Source organism: Rhipicephalus microplus, unplaced genomic scaffold (genome assembly GCF_043290135.1).
Source record: "Rhipicephalus microplus isolate Deutch F79 unplaced genomic scaffold, USDA_Rmic scaffold_450, whole genome shotgun sequence".
Taxonomy (NCBI): Eukaryota; Metazoa; Arthropoda; class Arachnida; order Ixodida; family Ixodidae; genus Rhipicephalus; species Rhipicephalus microplus.
In genome coordinates, this window is record NW_027465014.1 from 43,487 (window position 1) to 60,942 (window position 17,456).

Consider the following 17,456-nt stretch of genomic DNA (forward strand, 5'->3'; position numbering starts at 1 on the left):
GGATTCCGCAATTGTGTAAGGGCAGGATGGAACCTCAGATGCTTGTGGATGACAGTAAAGTGGTTGTGTTGTTGAAGAACTCACATCAATGCACATTTTGCAAGTAAGCACATGATCTAACAGAGTTAATCAGGCTGAACATGAAATTGGGCATTCCTTGTTTTTATTTACCACATGTATGTGCATGGGTCCCTCTTGAGAACACTTGTCATTCATACTGTCAAAGTGATTATCACTTGTATGTGTGCAAATTATAACTGAAAAAAAGCTACATCATGTTAAGCTGCAGCTTATAGTACTACTACTAACATATTGTAAGAATATTGTTACATATTGTAAGAATATTTTGTCTTGTTTCCTGCAGATCACACTCGGGAATTTTCATGTGGGCGCCTGTACTATCGAACATTCTACATGGACCGCAAACGCGAGATCCTTTTTGTTGGTGGCATGTAAGTTTTCAATAATTTAAAGCACTGGTTTTCAACACGATAAACTTGTGGAGAAAGAAGTTGTGCTTATATCATAAAACTTCTATGTTCCAGGGACAAAGTTTTCCGGCTCAGCTTGGCAAATATTAATCGAACCAAGTGCAATGTAAGTGCGTTACTAATTTTTATGTTGCAACTGTATTTTCTTGCAATCCTCTCAAAAACATATATGTACATGTCATAGGTAAACCTTAGGAAGCATATTGGCATCCTTTGTCTTTATTGATGTGCTACATGTAATTGTCATAGACAAGTAAGCACACAGCTATTAATTCCTGGTTTAATGTGCCAGCTCATGTTTGTGTAATATAACACATTGCTGTACTGCGCAATTATTAAGTGAGTTGCTGGTCATAGAAGTGGGAGTTCTAATTATATTTGTCTAGTCGTGATGCTATTGACACCGATTATTGACAAGTTTAATACTAGGCAGAGTTATTTGCCATTTGCATAGTTTTTCCTTAGCTCTGATGTTAATACGTATTCTATTAGCTTGTTACGAAAGGTGTTAATTTAAATTTATCTCTTCAAGTATTGTGTTTTGTGCTGCCCTCTCTCTCTATTTGATATTATTTCAAAGCAGACTATTTTATTTCAGTCTGACTGCCTCTTTGGTGGTCTGATATTGACGGGGTCTGGATTGATTATTATTGAGTTCTTCAGTGGGTTGATAGTACTCATAAACATGTGTATCAGTACTGTGACGTGGCATCGTTAATTTGTTTGCTTTCTTAAATATATGCAGCCTGTTGCAAAGGAAATGCTCAAAATTAGGGGTCCTTGGAGAGCTACAGTGCATTTGGCTGCGCATCTTTGGAGGATGTACTGTCCCACGGCACACAATCAGCTTACTGGAGCCAAATTAGTGTTATCGCTGAACTTTGCTTAGTGAACTGTAGTTGCAGTTGCCTACGTCTTCCTATGTTTTTTCCTCACTCTTCTATGATGGATATGTTAGTGCACTTTGCTGTGTATTATGTTTAGATTTTATTGAGTCAAAATACAGTGTTCATGGAGGGCATATATTTGTTACTGAGGCTTGAATTGCATTGCAGGACCGGAGTCTCAGTGCCAACAAGGACGTTGTTTCTACCTGTGTTTATAAAGGAAAGCGAGAGGTGGGTATCAACACAGCTCTTCAGCATGCTTTCTTTATGTAAAAAAAAAAAAGATAGCATGGGTGTGGAGCATGGCTTGTTTTATGTTAATAACGGACGTACTACGCTCACCATCTGCATGAAAGTTTTGTGAAATCTAGGCTTGATGACTGGTTGTTTGAAAATTAGATTTGTGGTGGCTCGAATTCTAGTATCATAAGTGTTGTAACGATTATGTACCGTATATGTACACTATGCCTCTTATAACCTGCCTGAAAAGGTGGTTTCACGGCAGGGTGATGCACACTGCCGTGAAACCATCTTGCTGGGTGCGTTATGCCTTGCCATGCAGCTACACCAAAGGGGATTTTTACATGTTTTTGGGCCTTAATTTAATCAGCGAAGAAATTCTTCAAGTGCGTTTTACGAAAGCTGTGATCAACATTAAGTGTGACCTTATTTGCCTTATTTTATTTGCTAAACACTATGAAAAAAAATGTGCACTTACTGCTTATGAAAATAATTTTATAGGGTTCAGCGTAAATTGAGGACGACGCAGCAAGTGGCAGAAAGAAAAATGATATATGTAATCTTGATGACAAGAAGAGAGCAGAGTGGGTTATGGAAAATACCGGGGCTAAGGATATCATGGTTGAAATCAAGAAGAAGAAATATACATAGGCCGGACACGTAGCACGTAAGCAGGATAACCGCTGGTCATTGAGAGTGACCGACTTGATTCCCAGAGAAGGCAAATGCAGGAAGGAGAGACGGAAAGTTAGGTGGGCTGATGAGATTAAAAAGTTCGCAGGTATAACGAGGCAACGGAAAGCACAAAACCGGGTTGGTTGGAGGTTCATGAGAGAAGCCTTTGCCCTGCAATGGGCTTAGCCAGTCTGATGATGATGATGATGATGATGTAGTTTTGGATGCCTACATCTGGGATATACCAATCCACAATGTTGTTAAAATTAGTGGCTATGAAGGTGATGCCACATGGCTAAGGTGTACTTCACCCTTAAACTTTTTTTGGTGAGGTCATTTTTGGGCTTTCTGAAAGCTCTACACCCACTGAAAATAGATTTGCATTCACATGGAACTGAACTGTTCAGCCTTGGCAAAAAACATGCAGTGAAAGAGGACTGCTCAGGAATAAAGGGCAGAGTAGGTGTGGTGGTGGATGGCCATTTGTTGTGGGATGTTTGCCAATCGTTTGCCAATGGTTACCGGTTGTGTCTTATGCCATGTGCACACTTTTGGCCTGGAGCTGTGACAGCGTTGAGTAAGCCTGTCAAGTTTGCTTGTGCATTTACAGAATGGAAGGGGTTTAGCTTACTTGTATATGGAACGCATTGCACGACTATACTAAATTGCTTGACTCATGCAGTTAAGCTTACACTTCACAGCATCATAAGGACTCATGAAAAGTATATGCAAAGCACTACTGTGACTGCAAGGCTCAACCACCGTGGAATTGAAGTATAATCTGCTGTACAAGAGTGATCAGTAGTGATTCATAGGTTAAAAACAGATTTCTTTTGGTGAGTAAATAACCAACTTCATCTGGATTTGTGAACATCAGGCACTTTAGCAAGGTTTTATGCAAATGATGTTATTAAATACCAAATTCTGTGGAATTTGAAGTTGATTGAAATCAGTCAGATTATTTTAGCTTAAGCCCAGAAGAATCTTATTTCTCTCATTGGAATCAGTAGTTACTATGCTGTGTTCCTTACTTTTTTTTTGTTGCTAAAGTAACTCGGTTCAGGCACATTGAAAAGACCATTAGTTTTGACTTACACCAGCGTATTTGATATTCACATGCTGCATTCCTAGCTGTTATCTTCAGCATTGTGTTTTACATTCATACAAATCTTCTTTCAGGATTACGAGTGCAGGAACCACATCAAGGTTATCCAGCCCATTGGAGATGGAACAAAGCTCTACATATGTGGAACAAATGCACAGAATCCAAGGGACATGGAAATTTATGTAAGCATTGAAAACAAGCCTCTTAAGCTTTACTGAGCACAAATCGGCTTGAATAATTGCACCAACATGATACAGAGAAAGTTAGATCTCTACTGTATATATATGGTTGAACCAGCTCAATGAAACCTGATTATAAAATATTCCAGTAAATAAAACAGTAGTAACTCTTTGACAGTTGATCATAGGGTCCTTGAGTTACAAATTTTTAAGAGAATAAAATCACTTCAGCTTAAAATTAAATTTCATAATATTGTTATTTTTAGCTCCCACTTCAAATTGTGAAGCTGTGTTGTAGTATACAAGGCCTGCACCATATAAAAATGAAAAGATAACAAGCTATACTTCCTGTGAATATCTCTTAGGATGTTAACAGCAATGCAGACAAGTTTCAGTTTAAAACAATCTACTGGAAATGAGAGGTATTCAGTAAAAGGGGGAACTTGAATCTTAGCATTTATGCAAATTATCAACTAGAAAATAAAAACAGTAGTTATGATCGAGAGTTACTTGTTGACTGCTATTGTTTTTTGGAAACCTTTGTCTGTGCACTTCATTTAAAAAAACAACTTCATTTATGGTGGAATGGTAAAATGCAATGTGCATTTGTTGAAGAAGCTTTTTTTTTTTTCAAATCTGCATCTCTGCTTGTTGCAGTGCTCTTTGCTATAAAATGTAATTTTTTGTGTATTCCTATGCAATGATAATATTTTAGGACATATGTTACCTGCATTGTGATGTTATAGTTTAGTTTTTTTTTTGGGAGATGAAGTGCTCAGTCTGATTACGTTATGTTTTGCACCTGTCAATATGTCTACTTTGCAACATATGTCTTCTGCAGTGGTGGTCCAATCATGTCAGTTGCACCGTTTTGCTACAATCTCATATTCCTCTACTTCGCTGCGCACATTCGTGTGCAGCTTCTGTCAACTGTGCCATAGTTCATAAGGCCACCTGTGTACATGGCAGTAAACCATTTTTTGCACAAAAACAGTCTTTTCCTGGCAACAAACACTGCTAGAGCTTTTTCATAATGCTAATATACCCTCCACTCGCTCCATTCTGGCAGTGTGCTTTTTGTCAAAACATTCAGGTTAACCTAGTCTGCACTGCTGCATGTACCTCTGTTGTTGAGAGTTCAGCGTGCCATCAAAAGTTTCTCTTTTGTTAGGGAACTGGCACTAGCACACAAACAAGTGATGTGTGTGTATGTTTGCACATGCACACATGTGTGTGCATGCACGTGTGTTTGTGAGAGACACTCCGCATACCATAATGTATGCGGTATCACTGCGTAATGTGTGACTGCGGTAAAGTGGCACTGCACAATGCGCATTGGCACTGCCCACTGTAAACGGCATCTTCGCACAAATTAAGTTGCGTCCGTGCAAAAATTTATTTGACACTTTGCAAAATTTTGGTATGCCTTTTGTCAAGCTTATCTGCCCATGTAGAGCGCATCTGGCACAATGTGGTATGACTACTTACTGCTCGCGCGTCATGCTCATTGCACGTCTTGATTTCGAAACTGGCGTAACGCGGTGGCAAACTGGCGCACTAGAAATTTAGCCTTGCCGTCAGCCACAAAGCATAAATGACGTGATGCTTTTAAAACACTGCTATAAATATGTTTGTCATCGATTGACAAAAAAATCAAAGCTGCTCCGACCTTCCAAATTTTGCCAACTGATTCCCTCCCAACCCTTGCATTCTAAGCTTGTGAGCATGCTAAACATGGCCAACATTATTTGCAAATCACACAGTTACAAGCATGGAGTGTTGCTGCCACGTGAATTTCTCGCTGTTCAATGGGGTGTCACATTATAGACCTCTGCAAAAGCTGAACCCTGTAAGGCCCTTCATGTACACAGTTGTAGAATCCCAGTCAGCGGGAAATCTGAAGGGTTATGGGGGAGGTACGGCCACTCACGCCAACCCGTTGCTCCTCCCCCCTTTTCCCTATGAATAAGATAAACCATTTGCACTTCTTTTTCCTAACCAGTCAGTTGTCCTCTGCCATATGGCCTCTTTGTGGGATGCTCTGTTCGTTCCCCAACCGTGTCAGTTTCGCAGGGACCTACCTATTGCACATTGACAGCATATTGAGGTGAAAAATTCTTGAACACGTATTCGCTGAAGCCAATGTTTCATCACGCAGTATTGTCACCTGTGAGGCTGCCTTGAAAAAGACAGGTGTGCTTGTCGAAATGTCCAGGGACAACCCTTGTTAAAGAATTTTTCCTCTCTTCAAGCTTTCATCTTCCCCTGAACTTCTGCCTTTTCAGCGTGTGAAGTGCAACTCCTAGGATGGCAATGCCGCTATGCAGGAAAAAAAAAAAAAACATGCACCCTACTGCCATCCCTCCCTTTTAAGCTCAGATTGATCACTGACCAAGCACACTTCATACTAATTTTTTTTTACCAGTTTTTATTTTTCAGGATACTTTTTTGTAATACTTGGAAAATAGGAAGGAAGTGTTCAACCTGAAGTGCTTGGAAGTGAAAGGAGAATGATAATTGGTGCTCTTGCCTTTAACAATAGTCGACTATGATAGAGCATCATCCATAGTGTCATGGTGATCATGAATTGCACAATCAGTGCTGTCAAAAGCAAGCGATGTGTTCTCGTTTGCAACAACGTTTTGTTCATCGTCAGCTGGTTTTCTGGTTAGGATATTTTTTAATGACTTCAGTCATTTGCAGAAACTGTATGTTTCATGCTCACTTCGTCACTTATGCTTTGCTTGAACACATATTTTATACAGTGCAGTGAAGCCAGCATGTGACACTTTCTTGTGTTGAGAACTTGATGGCTGCTCTCTGGCTGTTGGCCTTGTCTCCTTCTTTATATTGCAGAAGCTTCTGAATATGCACACTAATAAGAGTATTTACTGAAACTTTAGACATAATCATCTCCAAGTGATCCTAAATTCCATTTTCTTTTCTTCCAAGCCTGCTCAAAAATTTCAGACTGATAGGCTAGTTGAATTATGATCTAAGACATTTTTGGAATAATAATAATAATAATAATAATAATAATAATAATAATAATAATAATAATAATAATAATATCTGGGATATAACATCCCAAAACCACAATATGATTATGAGAGAGGCCGTAGTGCAGGGCTCCAGAAGTCTAAGTACTCAGTTCCTCATGTTACAAGTGTGCTCCAGAACAGACTTTTTCGTGCTACAATATTGCTCTGAATCGTAAACTGCCTTGGCCACCGCTGGACGTCTTCTTTCTTTTTTCTACTTATATCATGTCCTATTATTGGTGATACGGTAACGTGTTTTATTAGGCCACTTTTCATAATAGAGTACGTTTTTTCTTTACTCAGAACTGTGTGTGTGGTTTGTGTCCCTTACAGAGTAGCAACCTGACAGAAGTGTCGAAAAGTCAGCTGACATTGCGAGACATTGGTCGGGGTATAGGAAAATGCCCGTTCGATCCAGATGATAACTCTACGGCTGTTTGGGTTGGTGAGTTGAAGCAATGTTTGAAACACTCTGTTGACTGCTAGCCTTGCTTTAGTTAGTTAGCTAATTAGTTAAGTGCTACCTAATTCATCTAAGGCTTTTGTTGTTGTTGTTGTTGTTGTTGTTGTTGTTGTTGTTAGCACACATAATTGGTGAAACATGTTTCTAGGAATAGTCAGGTGTTGCAAACTCTTTAGTAGCAATTACTCACAGTGTTTTATTTTTGTGGTTTTCGTACAGTAATTTAGGAAACCTTTATAAGAGTGAAAGAATACATATTATTAACAATGCTAATTTCTAACAGTGTCCACTGTTAATCGTGTTCTTTAATTTCAGTCATAGGTAAAAGTACAAACTTGGGGGTTACCGTAGTTAATAAAACTAAATTTTTAACGAAATCGGTCAATATGAGATAAAGCAGATACTTGGCCTACAAGTTTTTGTGGGGGAGTACCGTAAGTGAGCAATGCATGATTAATATATTTATTTGATGGAAACAGATAACGAATGAAAACTTAAATGCTTTGTCTTGATATGTGCAAAACAATTTCTTGTAATTGAAATATGGACAGTGAAAGGCTAGTATGCCATTCTTTTTGTTCTTCTGGTTTAGGTTTATGTTGTTCTTGACACTATTTGATGTGCAGCTATATTTAATTCAGTGTCACTTGGCATATGGTAGTAGTAATGAATGCATGCTTTATACATTTGTTAATCAAAACCTTCTTTGCTGAATGCGAGTCTCTGAGATATGGATATAGTTTCAGTGTTAAGTCCTCAGTAAATTCTGAGGTAATTGTCTCAAAGCCATTTTTTCTAATGAACTAACTCTTCAGCTGAGCATAAAGGTACGATTTGCCTGCCATCACGTGCATTGCTCTGCAACTGGTAGAATGCTAAAGGTTTCATGGGTCAGACTTTAGGTGCATTGGGAAAAACACTGAGGGATCACAATGATTGTTATCTCCACCTTTATGATGTCTTCCCTAGAGTGTGCCATTGTCAAAGCTCGCAATTTAATTTTTCTGGACAGCAATTTGTTTGTAGTGCCAACTTCAGTTTTCAAACATTGGTTGCACGCTTCATTACACTTTGGTTGTCACTTACTTTGGGCGTGACCGATGCTTTTTAATGTATTGGTGGAAGTTTCAGCTGTTGGTAAATATTTCAAACAATTCTATCCATGTCATCTGCAGAACATGGAAACCCTGGGGACATGCCAGGATTGTACAGTGGGACGGTCGCCGAATTTACCAAGGCTGACACTGTGATTTTTCGATCGGCACTGTTCAACAGGACAACTCACGAACAAAGCGAGTTCTTCATGCGCACGCTCAAGTATGACTCCATGTGGCTTGACAGTAAGTATGCGCTTTCAGGAAGTTTGTGTTGTTTTTCCTCTGCTTTCTTGGTGAACCAGTGTCTCCCATTATCCAAAGAGCTCTGAAGTTTATGATAGTTATGAAGTAGACGTGATCTCAGCAGTGAGGATTCAGTTGTAGCATTTGGAAGCTCTGCTACAACAAACTGCTTCACGTTGTGAGAGGCTCGAGTAACAAAGCAAGTTGAATTCGATATGAATCATATTCTCGAACAAGTGAAGGAGCTGAGTGTTTGATCTTCATAAAAACGAAAATGTTTGCTCTCTATCTCACGCACACACGTGTGCGCACACACACACACGCATGCACGCACCCTCGCACACACACACACACTCGCGCACACACACACACACACACACACACACACACACACACACACACACACACACACACACACACACACACACACACTGAAAACACCAGAGTCAATGAAAGGTAAACAGATGCAGTCCTCATTAACCAAGTGAAACGTATAAAGAGTCTAAATGGTCATACAAGTTCACATGGTAAAGTCGTCGAGAGACTCCATAGGAGAAAAGAGAGTGGTACGAGACACGAGTCCTTCAGTTTACACTTATTCCTTTTATTTATAGCGAGGGTCTCGTTCTGCTTGGTTTGATGCCTTCAGGTAGTATGCGAGGAATTATTGGTCGGCTGCCAGCTCGTAGTAAAATCACGTGGTAAGCGGCACCAAACAGGCAAAAAAAGTGTGGTCCACACTCGCCGTAATGGGTACTGGTGGCACTGACTGACGCTCCCACATTTGAATGCACATATGTACCCTGTAAAGTGGACGGAGGCATGACCGCCATCATAGCTTAATGGCAGAGTATTGGACGCTGTAAAGGAAAACTACTGATCGGCGAAGAAACCAGACCGAATGCTGTTTCTTGTTTCCAACTTCTTCGTCTTCTCTCGCAGTACAAGCCTGCACACGTTTATTCCTTTCTTTTCCAACATACTCCCGCCCCCCCCAGTAGCGTCGCTCAATTCCAGTCTGTACAATTTCTGTACTGGTTTTCTTGAAAAACTTCCCGTGTTGAGCTTTCACTTGACAAGCTCGTATTATACCATCTTGTCCAGGGTAAACGTCTGTGATTCGCCCAAGGGGCCAAACTCCTCTAGAAATGCCAGGCTCTTCGATTATCACCACATCATGTACTCGGAGGCAGCTGCTGGGATAAGTTGAGTATAGGTGAAGTGCCCGTAGTTCTAATAAATACTCTTTTTTCCATCGCATCCACATATGATCCATCATCTTCTGTCGGTATCTCAACTTTTTGCTGATGTCTCTTTGACTAGCTTGAGCAATGATGGCATCATAGTCATTGTTGCTCTGAACATCCAACAAGAAAATGCGCTGGACATATCGGAGAGGACTCTTTGGCATCCGTATACATGTAGGTCAGCGGTCTTGAATTAACAACCGCTTCTACCTCTAGTAGCAGCTTGTTCGCTGCTGAGCTTGCTCTTTCCCATCATTTTGCGCAACGAGGACTTGACAGTCCGGACAAGCCTCTCCCACCAACTGCCCCACCAAGGTGCACCTGGCACGATAAACTTCCACTCTATGTGGTAGTTCAGCAGAAAAGATGCGAATGGAGAGCTCTTCATGACACTCCAGATGTTCCCGAGGTCCCGTGACGCTCTCTTGAAGGCGAGAGCGTTATCCGAGTACATTGTTGCGGGTACTCCTCTGCGAGCAAGAAACCTCCGGAACGCTAGCAAGAAGGCACTGGTCGAGATCGCACTCGTCAGTTCAAAGTGTACTGCTCTAGTCGTCGCACAGGTCAACAGCAGGATATAAGCTTTTGATGTGTCACCATGTAGCTTATGTTGCTTTATATATAGTGGACCTGCAAAATCCAATCCTACTACATCAAATGGCCGTGACGATAGAAAGCGGTCTTCAGGCATCGGCGCATATTGCACGTTCCCAGGTTTTACCTTGTATCTTCGGCAGAGAAAGCATTTGCTGATGGTTCGCTTGACTTCTTGTCGAGCGCGGATGATCCAATACTGCTGTCGTATTTGCATCATAGTGCTTGCCACATCACCATGCAAAGCTTTGCAGTGAGCCTCAATCACTACCAGAGACGTGAAAGGATGTCTATGTGGCAGTATAACCGGATGTTTTTCGTCATATGTGGCGTCCATTCTCTCGAGTCGTCCGCCAAGCCGAAGCTGTCTGTTTTGGTTCAAGAAAGGGTGAAGATCAATCAGCCTAGACTGTTTGGTGAGTGGGTGTCCAAGCTGCACTTGTTTGACGTCGTTCGTGAATACGTCCAGCTGAACATATCGGACCCAAAACATTTCAGTCTTGCTTAGCTCCCGTGCCGAAATTGCTTCGCTGAGTGAAGTTTGAAGTCCACGGCATCGATCCACAAAGCGAAAGACCCAGGCGGTGACGCGCAGGAGCTTCTGCAGGTCGCTATGCTTCCTTATATCGATCACCGGGTTTTTGGATGACGCTTGAAGAAATACATGTTGCGTCTCAATCCCTGCCTATTCGTTTATCGGTTTGTACTGATTAGGTTCTGAAGGCCAGCTTGATTTTGGCTGGGACAACCATTCAGGTCCATACCACCTATAGCGACATGCGCGTAGAGTCCTTATTGGTATGCCTCTAGTCAGTACGTCCGCCAAGTTGCACTGACGGATAAAGATATGCCGTTTCTCAGAATGCGACCACGTGCAAGAGGAGTTGTGTTTTTACGCATGTATAAGATGGATGTGAAGGGCATGTAATAAACAGTTGAAAGTTTAGCGCCTACCTTTCTCGACGTCTGTGTCGTCTTTTCTTTTTCACATGTACCGCGCTAACGCAGGATAAGTTCGTGGATAACCAACCCGCCCGAGCCACAACACTTTTGAATTTCTATTTTATGTCACTTCAGATATGCGAAAACAATATTCTGCATTTAAAGCCTCCTCCTTCTTTTCTTAGAACAGCCATACTTGATTCGTTGTAAAGATTTCACTATTTGCGCACTTACTTTGAGGAGTTTTACTAGTCATGCTTGTGCAAAGTTTGCTTGTGGATATGGCTTTCTTTTTTTTTAAATGTGGGCGCTGTTACTCAAGTTTTCTTTTACATACATGTCTGAGCTTACTGTGTGCCTTCCTTTGATTTTGTTATGCCTTTCTTTTGTCACCTTTTCTTGCAGAGCCCAACTTTGTAGGTTCCTTCGACATTGGAGACCACGTGTTCTTCTTTTTCCGGGAGAGTGCTGTCGAGTACATCAACTGCGGCAAAGTAATCTACTCGCGAGTGGCTCGTGTGTGTAAGGTGGGCACTGCTTATTGAACTATGAGCTAAGGAAAATGTTTGCATTAATAGAACACTTTAATATTTTACATTTCCAGAACAGTATAAAAATAAACACATCACATGCTGTTTGTGTACAAGTTACCTAGGTTTTGTGCAGCCTGACCACCGTTTTATTTTTATTTATTATATTCTTATGCTGCAAATGTGCCTTATGTTTAGCTGAAAAAATTGATCGAAGAAATTAGTTAATGCATTTGAAGGTAACGTATCGGATCTTATCTCGGACTTTGCCTGTTTTCTATTAACCTTGATGGCAGAAAGGTGGAAAGGCCTTTTTTCAGAATGCAACATCAACTTTCTTACTGGTTACTTAATGCAGAAGAGATTGAAATAATCTGAAATGTAGTCCTCTTGATTCAAATATGTACAGTCCATTATATACGCTAAAGTTCAAACAGGTGTAGAGGGCTGCTTATTATGGTGCACTTGTGTATTCCAGTGTGCACGCTCTCTTAATAACTATTAATATGTCTTCGTGAATCTCCCAGAAGCCTGCTAAGTACACCAAAGTTTTACCAGGACTGAGTAATTAAGAACTGTCGCTTTGCCTATGCAAAAGCACATTCACATCTATATTTATGTTCACTGTCTTGGCAACTATTCTGACTGCCTGTTACATAACTACAATCGGCTAACCAAAATTTAAGCAGCCGTCTGCCAGCTGTTAACTACACGTTTTGCAAAGAGTTTTCTGTTTTTTTTCTTCCCCGCAACTTCTGCAAAACATGGCAAACGCTTGCAAAAAAGTTTCTCCAAGTCGTGTGCCTAAAAAATGCTCAGACGGTGTCACAACACTGGAAGCCCAAAGATGTACTGGAAGCTCCAATGTGTGCAGACAGCGCGTGCCTTGAAACACGGAACGATAAGGTCGTGCATTGCTGGCATGGGGAAAGATAAAAACGAAAAAAAGCTGGCACATCACAAAACACTGTGTTGCATTTCTAAGCAAACTATTAAGGTATACCGCAGCTAGATTTTAAAGCATGTATTGATGCCAAGAGGTTACGCTATATGGCATTCATCTTGTTTATAGGTGAACCCGGATCAAATATGGAGAGCTTCACAAAAAAGTTATATTCTTTAGTAATTCGCTATATGAAATAATTTATATATAAAAAGTATTTCAGGGGGATTTTGTGTTTGTTCATTATAAGCAATAATTCATTACATGTGGGTACAATTTACGAGGGTTTGACTGTAGTTTGTAATATATTTTCTCTTACTTTATTTTACTTACACTTTTCATCTTACAGAAAGACACAGGCGGGAAAAATATTTTAACCCACAACTGGGCAACCTTCCTCAAAGCGAGGTTGAACTGCTCACTTCCTGGGGAATATCCTTTCTACTTCAACGAAATTCGTGAGTATTCACGCACCACTCACCCAACCGCTGCTGCCGTAGTGTCCTGGCCTGGATGACTTTTGCTCATGTAGTCTCGCAATTTCCTTTTATTTTTCAGCTTGTTTTCGTCTGTCCTTCCAATTTTCTTCTGAAGTAAGACCATATACTTTTGATGTGTCGGTGGTCTGTGCTTGTTCTGACTGTTAAACTGTCTGAGAGGTATACCCAGTCAGAGCTTGGGTTGTCATATGTTCCGAGTTTTCAGTTTTGCATCACTGCATTTGTGTTGGCTTCACCACAGACTGCACAATACTTGATACTGTGCGAACAATGCTGGACACACAGTGTAAGTTGGGAGTCTGTGCACTTCTGTCTTGTAATGACAGAATTATGCAGTATATTTTATGTGTTCGCTACTGAATGTAAGTGATACCAGTTGTAAGGCAAGCATTGGCATGCTCAGTAGTAGTTGCTCTGTAGCAAAAACCACCATAATATTCTTTTTTGCTGCTTGTTTTGAATAGCATTTTTTATGGTCATTGTGCCTGCTTATCGACAGAGAATAACATAAGTTACTGGAAATACACATATCAAGTACTATATGCAACTGTGGTGATTTCTACATTTAGCTGGGCTGAATCAAGCATACCAGTTATGGGCTGTTGTACTGAAGAGGTATGACTTCGAAGTACACACAGTGACTAAGAAATGTTACGCATGTGTTAAGAGCATTTTGACAAAACTTATTACAGGTATAGTCTTGATGTCAAAAGAATGCAGGCAGAAAGTGAAATAACTACAGATTTTATTTTGGGCAGCCATGCTTATGGTAAGCTGGTTTGCAAAACGATGCTATGGTGACCGCATTTTCGATGGAGGTGGAAATGCTCAAGGTTTGTGTATTTAGATTCAGGTGCACAATAAAGAACCCCAAGTGGTTGAAATTTTTGGAGCCCTTCATTCTGGCGTCTCTCATAACCATATGGTGGTTTTGGGACATTAAGGGGAGACGCGGGTCGAAAAGTCGCGTTTTTTTTTCCAAATTTCACCTTTTCTGTTTTTTGTTGCTTTATCATCTTTATACATTATATTTTGACATCTGAAAATATCACAGCGAAATAAGCATCAGAAGTCAGTGAAAAACGCGTCTGAGTGAGCGGCAGTGACGCGCGGCATCACGAAATTTACACAAAACGGGCTGCTGTTCGCGTGCTCGCGGGGCCGCGAAGAGAGCTGTCCGCCATATTGCGGCCGCTGGCTCGTGTAGAGTTGTCCTTACTCTCCACGATCCCGGTTCTTGAAGTCTCGTACGTTCACGAAAAATCTAAAAAAAAAGCAACAAAAACAGTCTTTTTCCGCCGTTTCAAACCGCGCGCCACTAACGCAGGGCCGCCATTGGCTGACAGCACCCGTGTTTTCTTGCCGTAGTTCGCTTCACTGTTTTCCGGAGTTATTTTTCGCTGTTTTCGTGCGATGGCAAGCCCGAAAAAGGCCGTTGCCGACCATCGGAAATACAGAAGTAAGAACAAGTTCAGAGGGAAGCGGCGGAGGACGTACAAGAAAGCCACCGCCAACGAAAATGTCCGCGACGGGCCAGCGGCCGGTAGGCCTAACATCGACCACGGCAACGTCGACCATGGCAACTGCGACGACGAGATCAACGCTGCAGTGAATTTTGTGAGTGCATCGCAGAAAAAGATCGCGTTATTCGAAAACGACGTCAGGTTGAATGCCGATCGTGCCGAAAGCGTAGTGCTGTGCGAGTTGGGTGCATTGACGGCCGTCGTCGCAGGCGCGGCATGCCCCGTTTGTCACGAGAGTAAACTCGCAGTTCGGGCACCGAATAAAAAGCGGAAAGGCCTTTCGGCGTTTCTGGAGCTACACTGCGAGAATGCGGAGTGCTCGGAGAGCATCCTTTCGTCCGCGTACTCGTCGAAGCGGGTCGCGTCAGATGGCGGCCGCGGTGCAAGCAGAAGCTACGACAGCGGGAGTTCGCGTGACGCCTTTGCCGTGAACCTGAAAGTGGTGCTTGCAGCGCGTGCCGTCGGTATCGGGCATGAGCAACTTTCACGATTTTGTGCAGTAGTTGGATTGCCAAACCCTATGCACCATAAGACCTTCCATGCTATCGGCAAAAAGATTCACAGTGCGGCAGTGAAGGCTGTCTGTGAAAACATGCAAAGGGCACGCAGCGTCACCAAAGAGGTGGCTGGTAACAGTGACGTGCCAGTCATGTTTGACGGCACATGGCAAAAAAGAGGCCACAAAAGCCACAATGGTGTGGGAACTGTAGTGTCCTTGGACACTGGTTTGTGCCTGGACTATGAAGTGCTTTCCAACTTCTGCCTGGCGTGCAGTTTGCATAACGACATGGGAGGCGATGAAGAAACATGGCAGGCGTTTCATCATCCCGTTTGTGAGAAGAATTGCGACTGTTCTTCGCATGCCATGGAGGCCGAAGCTGCAGTGCGCATTTGGCAGAGGACTGTGGACTATGAGACACCCCTGCGGTTCACCATCTTCCTAAGCGATGGAGACAGCAAGGCCTACAACGGGGTCTGTGATGCCAACGTGTACCCTGACACTCCAATTGAAAAAGAGGAGTGCACCAACCACGTGGCGAAACGTCTGGGCACCGGCCTGCGGAAGCTGCCAACGCCACTTCCACGAGGGGAGAAGCTGAAGGAGACCACCATCCAGAAGCTTCAAACTTACTTTCAGGTGGCCATTGTGAACAATCGGGGAAATGTCCACAAGATGTACACTGCCATATGGGCCTCATGTTTGCACTCGTGCTCAACAGACGGTGCTGGGTCACAAGTTCTGTCCTGCAGGCCCAGACTCGTGGTGCAAGCACCGACGTGCTGAGGCGCAGGGCCAGCCTGCACCGTGCCACACCCCCCTCCTGACCAAGGCCCAGGGTTTGGCAGTCCTCCCAATCTACAAGCGTCTCACAGATGCGAAGCTGCTTGCCCGGTGCCTCCACGGCAAGACACAGAACGCGGCCGAGTCCCTGAACAGCAAAATATGGCTGCTGTGTCCAAAGACCCGGTTTGCTTCCCGGACTGCTGTGGAAACAGCCACAGTCATTGCAGTCCTGTGGTTCAACCGGGGCCACGCGAGCTTTGAAAAGGTGCTGGAAGAGCTTGGGGTGCTTCCTTCGGAGGCCCTGGTTACCCTCAGCGACCGCCGAGACAGCATGCGCATGCACAAGATGAATGTGCGTCAGACCGCTGAGGCGAGGGCACACCGTCGCAGTGCAGCCAAGAGGGCCCGGGTGGAAGAGTCCTGCCGCACCAGCCGGGAAGGGAAAACCTACGGTGCTGGAGAGTTTTAGACAACTGATATTCCCTCTGGACATGTGTGTATGTGTTCAGCACAAGTTTCGTGCTACTGCGTTTTTCATTTTTGTAAATACAGACTTTCAAACTTTCAAACGCGTTTTTCTCATTTCGCAATTTTGGCCAATTTGCATTTTTTGCGGGAAGTGTTTCGGGCACTTAGAATGGTCATACAACGACGAAATTTGGCACACACATTGAGGAGAGTGCGTAGGGTGCCGATATCTACTTGAATCAGCACAACCTATCAGCTGTAAATATCTATTAATAAATTTAATGGTGGTCGAGTGGAAAAAAAAGGGTACTTTGCTACACAGATGTTTTTTTCATAGTTTCAAAGTTGGAGCACAATTTCTAGCTAGATATCGGCACTCTATGGCTAATAGGGAGCAAAAGGAGCCATTGAACAACTCTCTGCATGAACATTTAGTATGCGCGAAAGTTCCCGGAAAACTTATCAAGTTTCACCATTACTTGAAACACAACTCCCAAACTATTGCACTTATGTAAAAACTGATTACAGATTTGGAATCAGGAGGAAAAACTGCATCAGTGGTCCAATTTCTGAAGCTCTAAGTTGAATAACAAAAAAAAAGTGCTTTCGAGGAGCGTCTCCCCTTAAATCACAACAATTATTAAGTGGTTCACAGAACAAGCTGGCTTTACATAGTAGTGTTCCACCACCTCTAGTGCAATACGAGATTATCGAGCGTGCTTTTGGGGTTTTTATGATTGTGGTCCCGCCTTATTGTGCTTTAAAACTACATGTTCTCCGACATCGGGACGACATCAACTCGTTCAAGGTTAACTCTCTTGTTAAGCATTTTAGTTGGTACGGTATCACGTTGGATGCAACTTGGCGAGGTTGCAGCTGGTGAATTGCTGTCTTCTGGTACTTACTTTGCAGAGGCTGTTTACAAGTTCCCTGACGATGACAGCAATGTCTACGCTGTCTTTACAACGTCACTGTGAGTATTGATTTGCATAATGTGAACAAG

General features: G+C 42.5%; 1 protein-coding gene across 1 annotated transcript in view; it reads left to right on the plus strand.

Annotated features, from left to right (window-relative positions):
• Positions 1-364: 364 nt before the first annotated feature.
• The window catches only part of LOC142794530 (semaphorin-2A-like), a gene marked incomplete at both ends in the record, with an annotated part of 33,385 nt that continues 16,293 nt past the window's right edge, over positions 365-17,456 (plus strand). Inside the window, 9 exon segments of the mRNA XM_075885907.1 lie at positions 365-452; positions 546-597; positions 1,547-1,609; positions 3,473-3,580; positions 6,952-7,063; positions 8,257-8,421; positions 11,610-11,731; positions 13,027-13,135; positions 17,366-17,426. Coding sequence (XP_075742022.1) covers positions 365-452; positions 546-597; positions 1,547-1,609; positions 3,473-3,580; positions 6,952-7,063; positions 8,257-8,421; positions 11,610-11,731; positions 13,027-13,135; positions 17,366-17,426 — 880 coding nt within the window.